The following is a 17,632-nucleotide window of genomic DNA, read 5'->3' as shown; positions in this document are numbered from 1 at the left end:
GCAGTTGATCCAGTGTTCAGGCGGTGCAGCACAACATTTATGCAGGTGCTGAAATATAAAAGCTAATGTGCAGGTGAACCAGTAGAACCAATATGCAGGTGGTATGTTGGAACCATTACGCAGGTGATGCATTAGATTAAACATGCAGGTTCTGCAATAGAAGCAACAAGCATTTGGTACAATGGAACAAACATGGAAATGCTGCAAAAGATCAGAATGTAGGTACTTTAACAGGATACACTACCCAGGTATCACAATAGAACAACAGCTGTTATTCACAGCCTACCCTGTGTTGAATATACACAGTAATAAGGCTGTGCTGAGCAGATAATCAAATTCTGTGGGTCACTTCCTCCACTCTGAGAGCTCTCTGTCCCTCTGTATTTCCATATCTCTCTCTCTCCATCTCACCTGACACTCACCCCACCTGTTTCTGATTGGCTCTCACGTGTCCTTCAGAGCCCTATCCCCTTTCTCTCTCACTTCCTCTCAGATAACGCCACTGTTCTGTACTTTTTTTTTGGATCATCGACACTTCTCCATCTTTCTCCATCTTTGTCTGATCTTATCGTTTTTCTCTCCATGTCAGTCAGGCTTGATGTCGTTCAGGTTTTTACAGCTTCCTTTGAACTGTCTGTTCGGAGAAGCTGACTTGAATTCAATTACTCCGCTCATTTGAAGCCGTTCTCATCAGGCTCAAAGGGAACGTGGTGAAGGACTCTCTCAGAGATTCAGTTCAAAAATGCTGCTCACGGTCGCTTATCATATTGTTGTTTTTATGCTAGAACCTTGCGACACAAAAATGTCAGTTTTACGGGAAAAATGAAAAAAGATGTTTTTTCTGATTCATAAAACATCCAATCAAATGTGAAGAACTACTGTAAGATTCATCTAATCAAATGACTGCAAAAGTCTGATTATTTAAATAGTCATGTAAACTATATACTGTGAAAAATGCCAGTTGAAAAGTATGAAGGGCAACACTGTGGCTACAGGATGTTTTGGTGTCTTTAGTTAACTAAAACTAACAATTATTTTGATAATTAAAAATATTTTAAAAAATGAACGGATTATTGATCAGATAGAAAGGGAAAAAGAGCTATTTATTTTTAATAAACCTTTGTTTTCTTAAACTCTTTGTACTGATGTTGTAATTGTATAAGGAACACCCAACCAACCATTATTTACAATATTAGTGTTTACATGAAGAATGAACCTGAACCAGTTACATGAATTTTATTATCATCATTATTTAATAACACAACAACAGTGTATGTAATGTAAATATACACTTGGCTGAGGTTCTCAAACATTTCTGCGCAGTGTTGAAGTCGGAAAAGATCTTGAAAAACGCTGTAACTGCCGCCTCATTTAAGGTGGAACGGAAAGATTGCTAAACACAAGTGAGCTATAAATTTTCTAAGAATAAGACATCTTGTTTAACTACTCTAGCAGGCTCTAGGAACACTGAGAGAGAGAGGAAAAATAGAATTAACTTAAATTAAAAAACACAAATTTACCATTAATCTTCTTCACCCGTGGCTCCAACATGCATCCACCTTAATGGTGTTTTAGTACCGTGGCTTTGGTTTGGTTTCTGGCTGGTGGATGGCAGGCAGTTTGTTTTTTTCTGTCGTGATAAATGTTAATAATTTTAAGTAATTGTTTAGCCCCTTGCTCACAACAAAAACAACATTTGAGTCCTGTTTTCGCATCTACACTTGGGCTTTGATACCATATGATCCTGTTTTCTGAATTATCTTCTTTGATGTGTTCATCCCTAGGCTCAGTCGCTTCAGTAGCATGGCTTCCAGACAGGAGACGACGGAGACGGAGTCTCAGGACCAGTCGGACGGTAAACCTTCAGAGAAAAGCTCCACCTGCTGCACCACTCAGACAGAGAGTTTTTCAGAAGGCTGTGGAGTCAACAGGACTCAGAAACCCCTTAAAATCGGGGCCATCCGCTCCATCTCAGGGTCCATCACTGAGAGTCTGGACCCAGCACTGGATCCTTCTTCTCTGCCCCCTCCTGATCCGTCCCTGCAGAGCAGCAGCAGCGCCGGGGCCAGCGGCAGCAGCGTGAACGGCACCGCAGAGCAGCCCGGAGCAGCTACGGCCTGCCTCAGGGACGGCCACTGGTTCCTCAAACTCCTGCAGGCGGAGACGGGCCGCATGGAGGCCTGGTGCCAGCAGATGGAGCAGGAGAGCAAAGAGAAAAAGCTCTCAGAAGAAGGTGAGGAACAGTAGTGTAGCTTCAGCTTCAGTCTGCTGTCAGTCACACACAATAGATCCAGTCACATCCTGATAGCTGATGACTTATTAAATATAAGATTTGTTAATAGCATTTGGCAAATTAGTTAATCCATCTAATATTAAGAATAATAATTGCAGTAAAACATAGTTCTACTAGAGTTATTATTATAGAGTTATAGCAGTAAAAGCACTTATACTGACAAGCAGAAAAAAAATACTAGCAACATTTATTGTATATTTATAAATGCACAAAGGAGTAAATATACCAGTTCAAATAATAAGGACTAATAAATAATACAATTATACTAATCACTTACCAAGTAATTGTTTGTTACCTGGACATTGAAGGTTTTCATGTCCAATAAAGAGATGGTTTGCACTAAAGAGCTTCCCCTTCAGACGCACTTATGCTAATGCTAAAGCTAGTGCTAGTTATCACTGCTAAGGAGATCAGTGTAGAGTAGGGTTGCAACGGTATGAGATTTTCACGGTATGATAACCGTGAAAATACCGCGGTAACCGTGAAAATACCGCGGTATTACGGTTATCACGGTATCACAGTTTGTTACATATATTATTAAACTGACCCTTAAAGAAATTAAAAACAAAGGTTTTTTGTTCAATTAACTATTTATTGTAGAAACCTGTAACAATTATAATTTTAATGTCTCCTTAAAAAAAAATAAGCTGTACACCATCAGGTGAAGGAAACCAGGTTTTCCACTACTCTTAAGGGCATTAAGAGTGTATATAAAAAAAAAAAAATATATATATATATATATATATATATATATATTTACATACACACATATACACACATACACACGTGTCACACATTACATGTCCTCTAAAAAGTAAAGATCCTGTATTTAAAATATTCAGTACAATTATTTTAGTTTTAATTATATTATTTATTTTAAGTTTAAATTATTTAATATCTGATAAACTGAGCCTGGGTCAGTGTCTGATTAACAACTATTGTAAACGTCCGTTTTACTGCCAAGTTGCTATATAACCAGATACGGCAGAAAGAGGGGATTTATTTCTGACATGATCCTCACAATAGAGATTTCTATTTTAAGGCTTTCACTACTTAAAACCTTCAACATATGAAAAACAGGCACGTCAGAATTTGAAAATGAACGCATGTAAATGAATGGCGTCACGTGAATCCATCGTAGCGCGCACTTCACGCCTGTACCTGCGTGCCCAAATTTCGGATAACTCAGTGCTTTTGCGGGCGCTTACCGCAGGGGTTGTGCACGACTACAAAGAGGTTTTATTTAGGTTCAGATTAAAATTATAAACTAAACACATACTTTGCGCTGCACGGCGGGGTGGTGTTCTCGGAGATGGGAGAACAGGTTTGACGTATGTCCACCTTTAGCTGTGACTTTACGGCCACATTGATTACAAATCGGATAACCATCCTCGGGTGCGCTCGGCGGGTATCCGAAATAGTCCCACACTGCTGATTTTAGTTTAGCTTTTTTTAAGGCGGACGGAGTTTTAGTTTTTTTAAGGCGGACGGAGATAATGTTTAGTCTGATGCACTTTCTGCTGTTCTCACCGCTGTGTGCTGAGGAGCTGAAGCGGAGCAGAGTTGCGCATGCACGGGTGAGTTTCTCCGCTGGCTTGCGTTTTACCGGTAATAAGCAAACACACACGGTATGATAACCGTGCATTTTAATACCATGGTATACCGTGAAACCGGTTACCGCTGCAACCCTAGTGTAGACACTGTTGTTGTTTACACAATCTTTCCACAGATGTCTTTTTTCCCCCCCAAAAAAATAAAATAATTCATACTACTGTATTTTTGTTACACTATGAAGAGCACTTAAAATACTTTAATTTTCCCCACGAATCGTCAGGTATTATAACACTTTATAGTCAGGTGCGCAGTAAAGCCACTCCGATGAAGTACAGCGTTATACGGTGTTTCAGTAAAGTTTCCACAGATTTAGGTAGCATTTAGATTTAGCCGCTAACCCCTAACTAACAAAGCTAGCTCTTTTACAGTTCAGAGGTGAGTATATTTCGGACAGTAGTCTGCATATTTATCGTGTTAAAACAAGCTACATGGGATTACCCGCTAGCTAATATCGCCCTAGCTTACCGGAACACTCAGTGTTCCTTAGTGTAGCTCTGTAAATAAACAGAAGCACTTTACTCACCCAAATAAACAGTTTTCAGGAGAGAAATCTATGTTGGTTAGCACACAGTTCTAAGCGGTGACGAGTGTTACTCTGCAGCTGATCAGTGAAATAAATACTTTTCAGTGTCTGTTTAACACCTAGCTGTTAGCAAACCTTACAGAAGCTAAATGATTACCTGTTCAGCAGAAAAATAGTCAGCTCCCCTATTTCCATGGTGGAAGTATGCTGTTGATATGCTGCTGTCTATACCTGGCAACCCTGAGTGTGGACAGAATAAAACGCAGAGTTTTCTGTGATGTAACGTTCAGTTTTAGTAAGAACATACTGGCTGAAGCTCTGCTTTCGAGAGCTGTCTGTGCTTAAACTCAGCATGTTTCCCTAATATCTGATGATAAATCCTGATCATGTTATAAATTGCTACAGAATGCATAATACTTATTGGTAGTATAGCATTCTGCAGACTAGAGAACGTATTTTTAACATGACCTAATGTTAAAAGCTTTTGCTAAATCTGTCTAAATGTGTCTTCTACCAGATCTCTGTTCAGCTGCTAGCACAATCGATGAGCAGATCAACACAAAGCCGACCTCCATTACTGCAGGATTTAGCTGGAAAACCTTTAGACATTATTATGGATTTCAGCAGATTTCAGACCTTTTTTCAGATTTTAAGGCTAAAGTGAATGTTTTTCTTTTTACCTGAAATCTCAATTAAACCCAAGATCGGATTTGCTCAATCTGTCTTTAGAGAAGCAGCCCTGAAAAAGCAGGACACTTTCTTTCACATTATTCTTTTCTCTGAATAAATTGAATGCCAATTTTGGACTAAATGAATATCTTCATCTTCATGAAGGGAAAAAAAATATCCCACCCTGAGACTAAATCTACTCTACGTTCAGAACGGCGGCCCTTAACGGTAATTGATAGCTCCGGCGCCAAGAGCTTAATTAAGTTCTCTAAAACCTCACCCAGCCCCAGTCCAACATCATCTTAATTCCTTATTTCCCCCTGAACTCCCATCTCTCCGGAACCTTTCTGTTCCGAGAGCCATGAAATATACCTTTACCTCCCATCAGAGAGCACTCCAGCCCGCTGCAGCTCGGCTCGGCACGGAAGTTTTAATCACAGGAGCTGCTATTTACAGGGCTGTATGAAAAACCCTGAATAAAGGATGAGATCAGACTCTAATGATCAGACTCATATCATGGCTTTAATTAGACTTGACTCTCTGTAGGCTGCTATTTTCAGCCCCTGCTGGCCTTTGATTAAAACCCATCAAGCCCTGGGCTGAGACCTGGAAAAAAAAATAAAACAGGACACATAAAACTGTAATGATAAAGGGCTCTATAAGGTGGGGTGGAGTTGATGTCTGTATTTACTAGGGGTGGGAATCTCTAGGCATCTTGTGATTTGATTACGAGTCAGGTGTCTGTGATGCGATTATTGCGATTATAAAAAGATAACCAATGCATGTTTTTTTTTTTCTTACTGCACGACTTGGTACCGCATTTTTTGCGCTATAAGTCACACTTAAATCCCTTTAATTTTCCCAGAAATCGTCAGTGCGCCTTATATATGAATTGTACCAGTCAGGTTGGTGAGTAAAGTGCTTCCGTTTATTTACAGTAAGCTTAGATTTCCAATATTTTCAACAGTGAGGTTAGCAGCAGCGCTAGCTGCAGTTAGCATCACTTAGTACTAGTAAATGGGGCCCGACAGCACTACACTGAGAAACCCTGAGTGTTTCACTAAGTCTGGGCGTTATTAGCTGGCGGTTCATCCCATGTAGCTTGTTTTAACATTGTAAACACAGAGGCTAGCACTAGCGGTTAGCAGCTGATGCTAATACTGCTCCTGGAGAACTAAACTGAAACTCCTGTATAATGCTGTATAACTTCAGCAGAGTGGCTTTACTGCTCTTTACAACCTGACTGGTAAAATTCATACATAAGGTGACAATTTTTAAGAAAAATAAAGGATTTTGAGTGTAAAAAAATCATATTACGAGATGAGAGATGCAAATTCTCTTATTGCACAGCCGTTATTACTGGGTATTTGGTTGTAGTGGGAGGAGTTTAGATTGTGTAATGTGTTTAGGAAAGACTGATATAACGTGGGTCAAAAGCATCTCAGACCACCTCCTGAAGTGATTTGTTTGAGTGATTGGATTTGTATCTGGTTTAAATGCGTCTTGGGTGTGTTTACACTTCCGTTTTTATGTGGATTATTATTATGTGCTCTATCCACATTTAATCATGATACTCAAGAGGCATATTCATTATAGCATGAAAATGATAAATTACTTCATCTCATTATGACTCTTAACGTGTGTATGGCCAGACCTGTGATATCTGTGGACAGCTGTAGCGTATAGATTAGGGAAGTTAGGGAACCATCTTTTATTGTTGATGATTATAGCTTACAGCTGATAAAAACCCAAGAATCTGAGAATCTCAGAAAATTTGAAGATAATATAAGACCAATTGGTACTTGTGGCAGTGTGGGCATATTTTTAAATATACTTGGTTATTTTATTATCCTTTGCAATTATTTGAGAAAAAAAAGTCAGTTTGTATTTTGCCAGGCCTTGCTTTTATTTTTGTGTTTTTGTGAATTTTCTGTGGATTATTATTATTTTTTTTTTTCTGTTAAAGACTTTTGTTTCTGGAATCTCTCGTTTGCTTCAGCTTGAGTTTTTTGCTTCTGAGTTTTGGCACACTTTTCACGGGTGGGGGACGGGGCTTAGAAAAAGGCGTTCCCCTTGAATCTCTATTGGTCAGCTGGTTTTGGACTGACTGGTTCCCTGAACCCTTGTGTAAGACTGACTGACTGATTTTTGGGTTTTCATTGGCTGTAAACCATAATAATCAACAATAAAATAAATCACTCTGTGTGTAATATATATATATATATCTCAAATGATTTTCACATTTTAAACTGAATTACTGAAATAAAGTAGGTTTTATTAATATTCTCTGAGTTTTTTGAGATGCACTAGTATATTAAAAGGTTGAAGTTTCCATGATACGAACCCTCGGTTGTTAGTTTTAGGATACAGAAGGCTGTGTTTGATGGTTGCAGGTGTTCTGTGCAGCTGTGTCTCTGCCATAAAAGGATAATGTTTAAGCTTACATCTGTCTCACTGTGTGTATGTGTGTGTGTGTGTGTGTGTGTGTGTGTGTGTGTGTGTGTGTGTGTGTGTGTGTGTGTGTGTGTGTGTGTGTGTAGTGCTGGGGAAGATCCGCAGTGCAGTGGGCAGTGCGCAGCTCCTCATGTCTAAGAAGTTCCAGCAGTTCCGAGGCCTGTGTGAGCAGAACCTGGTGAGTTGAAATCTGAAGTTGGAGTTCTCCTTTAAAGGAGCAGCTCAGTCACACATTCTAATGCTGGGAACAGTGAATGGAAACCAGTATTGACCAATCAGAACGTGGCTTCATTGGCTTTTGTTCTTACAAGGAGTTTGTCTTTGGTTCCCCAGTAGTTCAAATGTGTAGAAGCTCATTATAGAGCTGTGTATGATCAGTGTGATGTCTGTTTCATAACAGAGCTGTGTAATAGCAAGAACATGGTGATATACTGTATATATCACAATACAGAAGATATGATTCAATATATTGCAATATTGTAAGCTTTAAGGCGGTATAGAGCAATATATAGATATTTAGACAAAACACACTATCATATTTATTATATTTTATGCGATCACAGAGCATCAACAGTTTAAACAATGTTAAATAAAACAGTCTTTATGAACTCCAATCTTTACTTATAAACTAATAATATACATTAAAAAAATGTTTTTATTATTTAGAATCACAAAATAAAATGATGCAATATCGGTACTCCCCTATTACTTAAAAAAAGAAAGAAATATATAAAAATTGCTGTTGTATAGTGGATTTAGTAAAAATGGTGGATTTACTGAAACATAGTTTTGATGTAAAGCAACAGCCAGACAACTCAATATGGAGTTGTAGAGGTTCCTAATGGTCTCCTGCGATAATCCATCCCATGCAGTGTTGATAGCACATTCAAAAGCATCCCATACATTTTTAATCAGAGATACAGGTATCATTAAAGAGTTACTTTATTTGAGTAATTCAATTAAAAATGTATTGAAATTGAAATTAAACTCATATATTATATAGCTGTATTACACACTGAGTGATTGTAATATTTTAAGCATTTATTTCTTTTATTGTTGATAATTATGGCTTACAGCTAATGAAAACCCAAAAATGAGTGTCTCAGAAAATTAGAATATTATATAAAACCTATAGGTACTTTGGGCAGTGTGCCAAGTCCTGCTAGAAAATGAAATCCTCATCTTTATAAATGTTGTCAGCAGAGGGAAACATGAAAACACTGCACTGACTTTGGACTTGATGATAAAACAGTGGATCAACACCAGCAGATGGCATGTCTCTCCAAACCATCACTGATTGGTGGAAACTTCACACTAGACCTTAAGTAGTTTGGACTGTGTGTCTCTCCACTCTTCCTCCAGACTCTGATCCCTTGATTTTTAAATGAAATGTAAAATTTACTGATGATCAGTGATGGTTTGGAGAGACATGTCATCTGCTGGTGTTGATCCACTGTGTTTTATTATCAAGTCTAAAGTCGGTGCAGTTTGGTTTTCCCACAAAATCTTACAGCACTTCTTGCTTCTCTCTTTTCAATGATATTTTAATTGTTTGAGATTCATCTGTAGGTCTGGAGGTGATGCTGGCTGTGGCATTGCATCTGTGTCTTCAATAATCTCTAGAGATGGCAGCAGTCGCATTGGAAGAGCATTGTCCTAATGAAATAGCCTGATCTGTCTGTGACTAGACATGGAGATATCTGGAGTGCATTATTAGCATCATGACATTCTTGATCACTGACTTCTGTTCCAAATCTGATGAAAGTTATGTATTTTTTAATATCTCTAGAGGTGTGTCATATCACACTGTATGCTAGGGGTGGGCGATATAAAAATAATATCACGATATTTCAGGGTATTTTTGTGATAACAATATACTTGGCGACATAGGAAAACTGAAAAATAATTAATTAATTTCAGGAATATAGTATAAGAGTATACCAGCATAATCATAATGTGGCAAAATAAATAATATATCATAAAATAATATAATGAAGCAAATAATATTGCAGAATATTTAGTGCATGCATATAAACTGCAAACTAAAACAATTCTACAATAAATAAACCTAATGCTTCACAGTAAATAATAGACTACTTTTAAGACAGAACAGCCCTATTATCACAATATGGATTTTTAATATCATGATATTTCTTTGTCACGATATATTATATACGATATAATATTGCCCACCCCTACTGAATGCAATAAAAAAATTATCACCAAGAGTATCGTTCTCGTGAAAATAGCATAACATATTGTGATATTATTTTAGGGCCATAGCACCCATCCCTAGAGTGCTAAAAGGTCGTACTTGTTATGTTTCGCTCCACCCAAAGTCCATTTCTCCTTTAACAGTTTAACTCCTTTAACTTATTTGTGTTTTTGAATAGAATTGAAATTTTCCATGATTTGAGAATTTGCTTCTAGTGACATCTAAAATAAAAAAAACATATAAATTCAGATTGAGCTGCTTCTATAAATGGATTTAATATACTTAAAGAGGAACAATATATTTTTGAACTTTAACAATCTCTGATTATCTCTGTTTCTGATGTGAATTTTATCCGTGTATGTTAGGGGTGCATATCACCCAACACCACTACACCAGGGCTTTAAACAAGGACCATTATCTGCCCTTTGAGCTGGTTGTTGTTTCTTTTTGTAAAGCTCCAGCCTGATCTGACTTTCACACCAAATTTGTCAGATCGCATTAGGTGACATTTCACATGCCGGAGGGGGAGACTGGCCGGAGCGGAAAGTGAGATTCTGCAGGCCTGAAGAAAAGCTAGTCTCTATTAACATCACCAGTCCAGACTCTGCTAACAATAGACCTGCTTTTCTGTTTATCTTCATATACAAATACTGTGTATTCTTTAATACATACAGTTTCTCAGATAATGTTATTGTGATTGTATTTATAAAGGCAATCATATACAGACGTGTGTTTTTTTAAGGAGTCTACTTCATTAAAACACTGGTGCAGTGGCTGCTTTTCAGCTGTGTAAGAGCGCCCTCCAGTGGTTTTAGTGAACATGGCAAGCTGAAATGCTTTTCAAAGACAACCAAAGTTAAACTTTGTGATTTGTGTGGTGTTCTAACAATTCTAATTCTGTTTGGTGATCAGGATGTGAACGCTCAGCCGCGCCCCATGGCTCAGGACCTGGCTGGATTCTGGGATCTGCTGCAGCTCTCCATAGAAGACATCAGTATGAAGTTTGATGAGCTCCACCTGCTCAAATCCAACGACTGGAAACTGCCTGAGAGTAGCAACAAGAAGGTAGAATACGCTTGTCTTCATAAAGAATTGTGATATATCACAATTGTTTTAATCAAATTTTAGGAAAACTCTAAATGTATGAAAACATGATATCATATTCACAAAATTTGATTGAGGAAATGCAAACAGTGGGATCTAACAACAGAGTACAACAGAAAATAAAACATTTTTTGTCACCAATCTTTACATGTATACTAATAATTAAAATCAATACTCTGTTCTTTGAAAATTAATACAGTATTGCAATTCTTCCATATAGCACTATTTTCTTAAACCCCTGTTATAAATATACACTGGTGTGAAAAAAGTATATGCAAAAGTTTTTGCTTTTTTTTTATCAAACAAACTTCAATAAACTTTTAAAAAGCACTTTTTAAATTATAATTTCATTTATTAAGGGAAAAAAAATATCCAAACCAATCTAGCACTTTCTGAAAAAGTGATTGCCCACCTATAAATTAACTGTGATTCAGGGTTCGTACGGTCATGAAAAGCCTGGGAAAGTCATGGAATTTGAAAACAGGCCTGGATAAGTTTTGGAAAAATGAAAATACCCAGAAAGTTTTCGAAAAGTCATGGAAATTTGCTCTACAAATCTCAGTGTTTCCATTTATCGACTAAGAAAAGCTATTTTGGTGTTAAAAATAATTGAATGTTTAGGCAAATCCATCGTGTCTCATCTGCACTGATATTTTAAAGACTGTAAAGTCATGAAAATTTGTCACGAAGGTTTGGAAAAGTCATGGAAATGTATTAGTTTAAAAGTGTATGAACCCTGGTGATTAATCATGTGTTTTGGAAAGCTGAGTTCAGTTTCACTACTAACCACAACCGGACCTCAAGTAATCGCTTAAATAGAACCTGCAACACATTGTGCCCCTATCTGAAGAAATTCAAAAACAGCTGAGAATGCAAAGTCTTCTATCAGTCGGGAAAAGGTTACAAAGTCATTTCTAATAGAGACTGTAAAAAAGATGGACACCGTGTCGCCGTTCACATTCATTTAATGAAATTGAAATTGCCAAAATCTTCCACCATGTTGGCGATCCTGAAACCCGAGTCTGCGCAGTAGAGACCAGAGGAGGGAGAAAGACTGTGGAGAGACAGCCTGCTCATTTAAATAACCCCGCCCCTGAGGGCTGCCTTGAGGTCACAGGCTGCAGAGCGAAGCTGACGGTCTGTTATTGTTCCCGCCCATTCCCGCCCAAAACGAATTCTGTGGGGATATAAAAATTTGACAATATAAGCAGAGGTTACACTAGCTGTTACATTTAAATAAAGGAGGTAGAATTACAGTATATTAGAAAAAAACATGATTGAAAGTTGTCTGTTTTGCCATTGAAACCTATGGGGATGGGTGGGGTTACACAGCTTTCTGCAGCCGAACAGCAGGGGGCGCCCGACCTGTGGTGTCTTCACTTTTGAGAGACGATGCTCTGTCCAGCTATACACAGTCTATGATTTCTAAAGCTTTTGGGACTCCAGCGAACCACAGCAAACCACAGAGAGAGCTTTAATTCACAAATAGTGAAAACATGAAACAGTAGTGAACCCTCCCAGGAGGGACCAGCCTACTGAAATTATTCCAAAAGGGCATGGACAACTCATCCAGGAGGTCACAAAAGAACCTAAAACAACATTTAAAAACTGCACGTCTCACTTACCAAAGTAAGGTCAGTGTAAATGATTAAAAAATAAAGAGAAATAAAACAATTCTGTAAAGAAGAGTGGAACCAAAATTTCTCCACATAGAGATGTGAAGGACTCTGTGCAAGTTATCGGTTAAGCCTGATTGCAGTTGTTGCCACCAAGGGCTCGATTGGTTTAGATTTTTCCATTAATACATAAAATAATCGTTTTATGACCTATTTTTATATTTTGTCTGATTTAAAGTTTGCTTGATAATCAGAAAAATATCAGTATGACAAAAAAATAAAAAATGAGCTCCACCCTATTCTCTGTGTTGTCCACTTTTGTAAGTCTTTATCTTGTGTTGAAGCTGATTTACACTTCATCTCTTTCTGCCTTCTGTCCACAGGAGGAGAAGAAGCAGCAGCCCACGTCTACCACGCCGAAGAAGACTTTAAAGCCGAAGCCCGCCGCAGTCAAGGAGAAGAGCAGCAGCAGCGACTCTGCTGCGGACAAGCAGCGGCAGGAAGCCAGGAAACGGCTGATGGCCGCCAAGCGCGCGGTGTCAGAGCGACAGAACTCCGCCACGGAGAGCGCAGACAGCATCGAAATCTACGTCCCCGAGGCCCAGACACGGCTCTGAGAACCAGCGAGCGAGAGAGAGAGAGAGAGAGAGAGAGAGAGCAAGAGCGAGCGAGAGAGACACACACCTGCACCTACACCCTCGTTCACTCACTCACTCTCTCATACACACACAAACACACACACATACACATATACCCAAACCTGCCCAAACCTGCAGTCGCATCTGCCTCTTCAATAAGGAACATTATTAGCAAGGCTCTGACCCTCATGGACACACTGAGTGGTGAGATGCCCATGTGGGGGCGGTAGTAGTCTCTACAGAGTCTCTACAGAGAGGCAGAATGAATGATGAAGGGTAGGGGTGGTGGTGTGAAGGGTGTTGTGAAGTGTTGTGTGGTGGGTGGAGTCAGGACAGGGTGGGGTTAGGGCTGGGGGCGGATCGTACAGAATGGAGCACAGCAAAAAAACAAAAAATAAATAAATAAACAAAACACACGCCAGAAGTAAGAAAAAGCAAACTGTGACGGATGCCACAGAAGAACCTCCGTGTGACGTTGGATAGCGTCTTTCTTCTTGTTATATTGAGTATTACTATTCTAAAAGGCTGTAATTATCTCATGGAATATATCTGAACTTTTTTTCGTCTGTAAATTGTGTTAATATCTCGCTGCGTCGAGTGTGGGTGTGTGAGAGAGAGTGCGTATGTATGTGCGCTTGAGTGTGTGTGTGTGTGTGTGTGTGTGTATGTATGTATGTATGTATGTATGTGTGTTTTCAAGAATCCTGAACCCTTTACTCACTCCATGCAATTGAAGCCAGACCCATCAAGCTATGAGCGCTACAGACAGAAGATCACGCACTCAGGATTATTCTGCACGTGTGCACTTGTCTTTTTTTGTTTCATCCACGCGGTCTTCCTATTTGTACCACATCAACACGTGAATTGTTTTTTTTTTATTATTATTGTTATTATTTTTGTTATAATTATTATTATTATTATTTCTTCTATGCTCGTTATGTCTTACAATCATCCAATCAGATCTTTCAGAGGTGTGTTCCAGGGCCAGATGTAGAATCCAATCCAATGCAATTCAACGATGCATTTCAGTGAAATGTAGGTACATGAATGTGTTTAGACTTCTTTAGATTAGCGATGCAGAATCGTGCGGTACGTCGTTTTGTTTATTTGTTTGTATTTTGTTTGATTGTCGCTTTTTGTGAGGACCATCGATGAATTCAATCCCAGCAGTGGGTATCGCACGTGGGTATCGAAGGTTCTCAGCTAAAACCGATGTGGGAGAAAGAGAGAAAAAGAGAGCGAGGACATTTTGTTCATCATTCCTGTTGATGTATTTATTATTTTATTTTATTTTTAGTATGTGTTTTTTTTTTTTTTTAGTTTATTTTCATTAGTTTGAACTCTCATGTGATTTGACTGCTGCACTTACAGCAATGGGAGAATTCTGCACTTCAACAGAGAGGCTTTAAATGATTGCTCAACCACTGTATGCATGTGTGAGATGCATATATACTACAGTCGTGTCCAAAGGTTTTGGCAACCCTAATTTTCCAAGTGAACAAATACACTCCAAGAAAAAGTTCAATTTGGTTAAAGTTAGATTTTTTTCTTGAGCTTGATTTTGGATCATTGCTGTTGGGATTTAATGGCATTTGGTTCTATGAGCATTCGTAAGATTAGTTTCTCAGCTATGCTACAATACTAGGACCCTTCTACCTACCACATGGCCTTGGACATTTAGACTTGAGGCTTGTGTGTGGCAGTGCTTTTATATAGCAATTAAACAAGTAGTGTGTGCACATGACTAAATAACGTGAAAACAGTACCAGTCAAAAGTTTCTGCATTGTGGATAAATACTAAAGTCATTCAAACTATGAAGAAAACATATGGAATTATTAAGTTAAACAAACCAGAATATATTGTCTGTTTTAGATTCTTTAAACTAGCATCTCTTGCTTAGATTAGACAGTTTTGCACATCTTGGATGGATTTTCTCAGTCAGTTTTGTGAAGTAGAGTCACCTAGAATTCAGGCTTTCAGTTAACAGCTGTGCTGAACTTGTCAAGAGTCAAATATGTAAATTTCTTGCCTCCTAAAAATGTGTTTAAAAGCATTAGTTGTAAAGTTGTGAAGAGGTAGAGCTGGTATACAGTAAATAGCCCTATTTGAATAATGCTCTAATCTATTTTATAGCAAGAACTACTCAACTAAGTAAAGAACAAAAATAACTAAGGGTGTTTTCACACCTGTAGTATGTTTCTCTGGTCCAAATTAGTTGATGAGTTTGTTTACTTGGAGCTTTTCTCCCTCTGTTTGGTTTGGTTTCACACAGGCATAAACCAAAACGCATCCAATGAACCACACAAGCACACCGTCTCCTCTGATTGGTCAGAGCTGTCTGACGTGGGAGTAAATATAAATATGCTTAAAACGCTATGCTTTAAAACAGTGTTAAAATGAAGATCAGTCCATCTGAACAAAATTTGCAGTCTCAAAACCCACCAAAAATGTCATGATGAAACTGGCTCTCATCAGGACCACCCCAGGAAAGTAAGAGCAAGAGTTTTATCTGTTGCACAGAATTAGATCTTCAGAGTTACCAGCCTCAGAAACTACACGTTATGAGCTTCCCAGATATGAGCCACCTCAACGCTTCACAAAGTATTTTGGTTTGTTTTTTTAACACTTTTTTTAATTCCTTGTTTTTTTTTTTTCATTGTCTGGGTGACCTCCGTATTCATTCATAATGTAGGGAAAAAAGAAAAACATTGAATGGGAAGGTGTGTTTAAAGTTTTGATGTGTATGAAATGGCAAATATGTCAGATTAGACTTTAGATGAGATATGAATGCATTTCAATATGCCAAAGGATGCCAAAACCTTTGCAGACGAGTGTAACACTGTGCATGTTCTCTGTTTTTAGACGTTCATACACTCTCCTCCAGCACTTCACTCAGATCATCTCTCATGGCTCCGGCCCATGATTTTGCTTTGTTTTACTGAATATTTTCTCTGATTGTTTACTTTTCCACTATTTTCTTTTGTAATTGTAGTTTTTTTTTTGTCTCTGTACTTTAGTTGACTTTTTGTTTGAACTTCAGTTTGGATGTCATTCCATGATTCCTTATTTCCATGCTTCCATGATCTGTACTTCCTCCCCCTGTTGTTGATCCTGCTCCAGTGCTTCATGAATGTAGGTGTGAACAGTTGTTGCAGCTGAACGGTATGAGTAGATTAACTGAGCTGGAGCAGCATTTATTTCCCACCACGCTACGACATTCCTGTGTGTTTCCATATACAACGGCCTGCTGAGGCCACAGATTTGGGTTCTTAAATTTTTATATTGGATATTAAAACAAACAAAAATCTCCCTTTATCCAACATCGTGTTTTGTGTAGAGCAGAAAATGCGTGCTGTCTTTCTGTGCCGATTTAGACTACGTCTTCTCAGGCTTCGAGCTTCTTCTTCAAGCGTGATTCTTTTCGTTGTTGCCTGTGGCAGTGCTGCAGGGCCTCCCGATGTTGAAACATGTGGACCAGCTGGGGGTCCGTGAGGATTTGTGTAAGAACAATGGGTATATGGAGAAAAGAGGAACATGCACCATGAACAAAAAGCACTATTCTAGCCTGCTGAATGTGATTTTAAGCCCAAGATATACGGCATCAACTCCCAGGAAACGGCATTAGACTGCACCTAAAGCTGGCTATGGAAGATCAGGGAACGGAAAGGGTTTCTTATAAAAATTTTGTAAAAAATTACCTAAACAATATTAAGTAGGGACGCACTGAATATTCTGCAGCTGAAATAATTTAAAAATATAAATAATTTAAATTGCAACCAACGGTGATGGTTTTAGTAGTATAACAAGTTTTAAATTGTAACTTTTTATTTGCTTTTTCTTTTAAAAGCGCAACAAAATACCTGTAGGCTGTTTAATTTATACAGTGATAATATACATTTTCATTACGTTTTCATCCTTCAGCCAAATGTTTAATTTTGTTTGGTTTTAATTTTTGATGTTTAATTTCTGTGCATCCCTGATCTTAGGATAAACATGAAGATGTTAATTTGTTTCTTAAAGGGTTACTGAGGGATACTACTCTTTATATATAAATATATAAATATATATATATATATATAATGTGTGTGTATACACACACACACACACACACAAACAAACAAACACAATCATCAGGAGCCAGTAATATTGGTTGACTGATCTGCATATTTTGTTATGGTGTACTTTGGGGCACTGCAAAAACTGACCAACATGAATCTTTTTTTCTTTTTTTCCCAAATATTAGTCAAAGACTAAATTTTTAAATAAAAGTTTTTATTAGGGGGAAAAAAATCCACACTTAAATGGCTCTGTGTGAAAGTACCACCCTTAACAGCAGCAACTGCAATCAAGCGTTTGTTGTAACTTGCTGTGAGTTTTCCACAGCGCTGTGGAGGAATTTTGCTCCACTCTTCTTTACAGAATGGTTGTAATTCCACCACATTGGAGGGTTTTCAAGCATGGACCACCCTTTTAAGGTCATGCTACAGCACCTCAATAGGAGTCAG

The 17,632-nt window shown here is 38.2% G+C and overlaps 1 protein-coding gene across 2 annotated transcripts in view; it reads left to right on the top strand.

Moving 5' to 3' along the window:
- The window catches only part of dlgap4a (discs, large (Drosophila) homolog-associated protein 4a), a 69,728-nt gene extending 53,286 nt beyond the window's left edge, over positions 1–16,442 (top strand). For both annotated transcript variants that reach the window (XM_049462720.1, XM_049462719.1), the window contains exons 10-13: positions 1,785–2,233; positions 7,640–7,731; positions 10,681–10,833; positions 12,872–16,442. In XM_049462720.1, coding sequence (XP_049318677.1) covers positions 1,785–2,233; positions 7,640–7,731; positions 10,681–10,833; positions 12,872–13,105 — 928 coding nt within the window. In that variant the 3' untranslated portion in view covers positions 13,106–16,442. The remainder of the gene's footprint in view (positions 1–1,784; positions 2,234–7,639; positions 7,732–10,680; positions 10,834–12,871) is intronic.
- The last annotated feature ends 1,190 nt before the right edge of the window (positions 16,443–17,632 follow it).

The sequence above is a fragment of the Astyanax mexicanus genome, chromosome 13 (genome assembly GCF_023375975.1).
Source record: "Astyanax mexicanus isolate ESR-SI-001 chromosome 13, AstMex3_surface, whole genome shotgun sequence".
In the NCBI taxonomy this organism is placed as follows: domain Eukaryota; kingdom Metazoa; phylum Chordata; class Actinopteri; order Characiformes; family Acestrorhamphidae; genus Astyanax; species Astyanax mexicanus.
The sequence above is the reverse complement of the archived record's forward strand: the minus strand, read 5'-3'. Positions and strand labels throughout refer to the sequence as shown.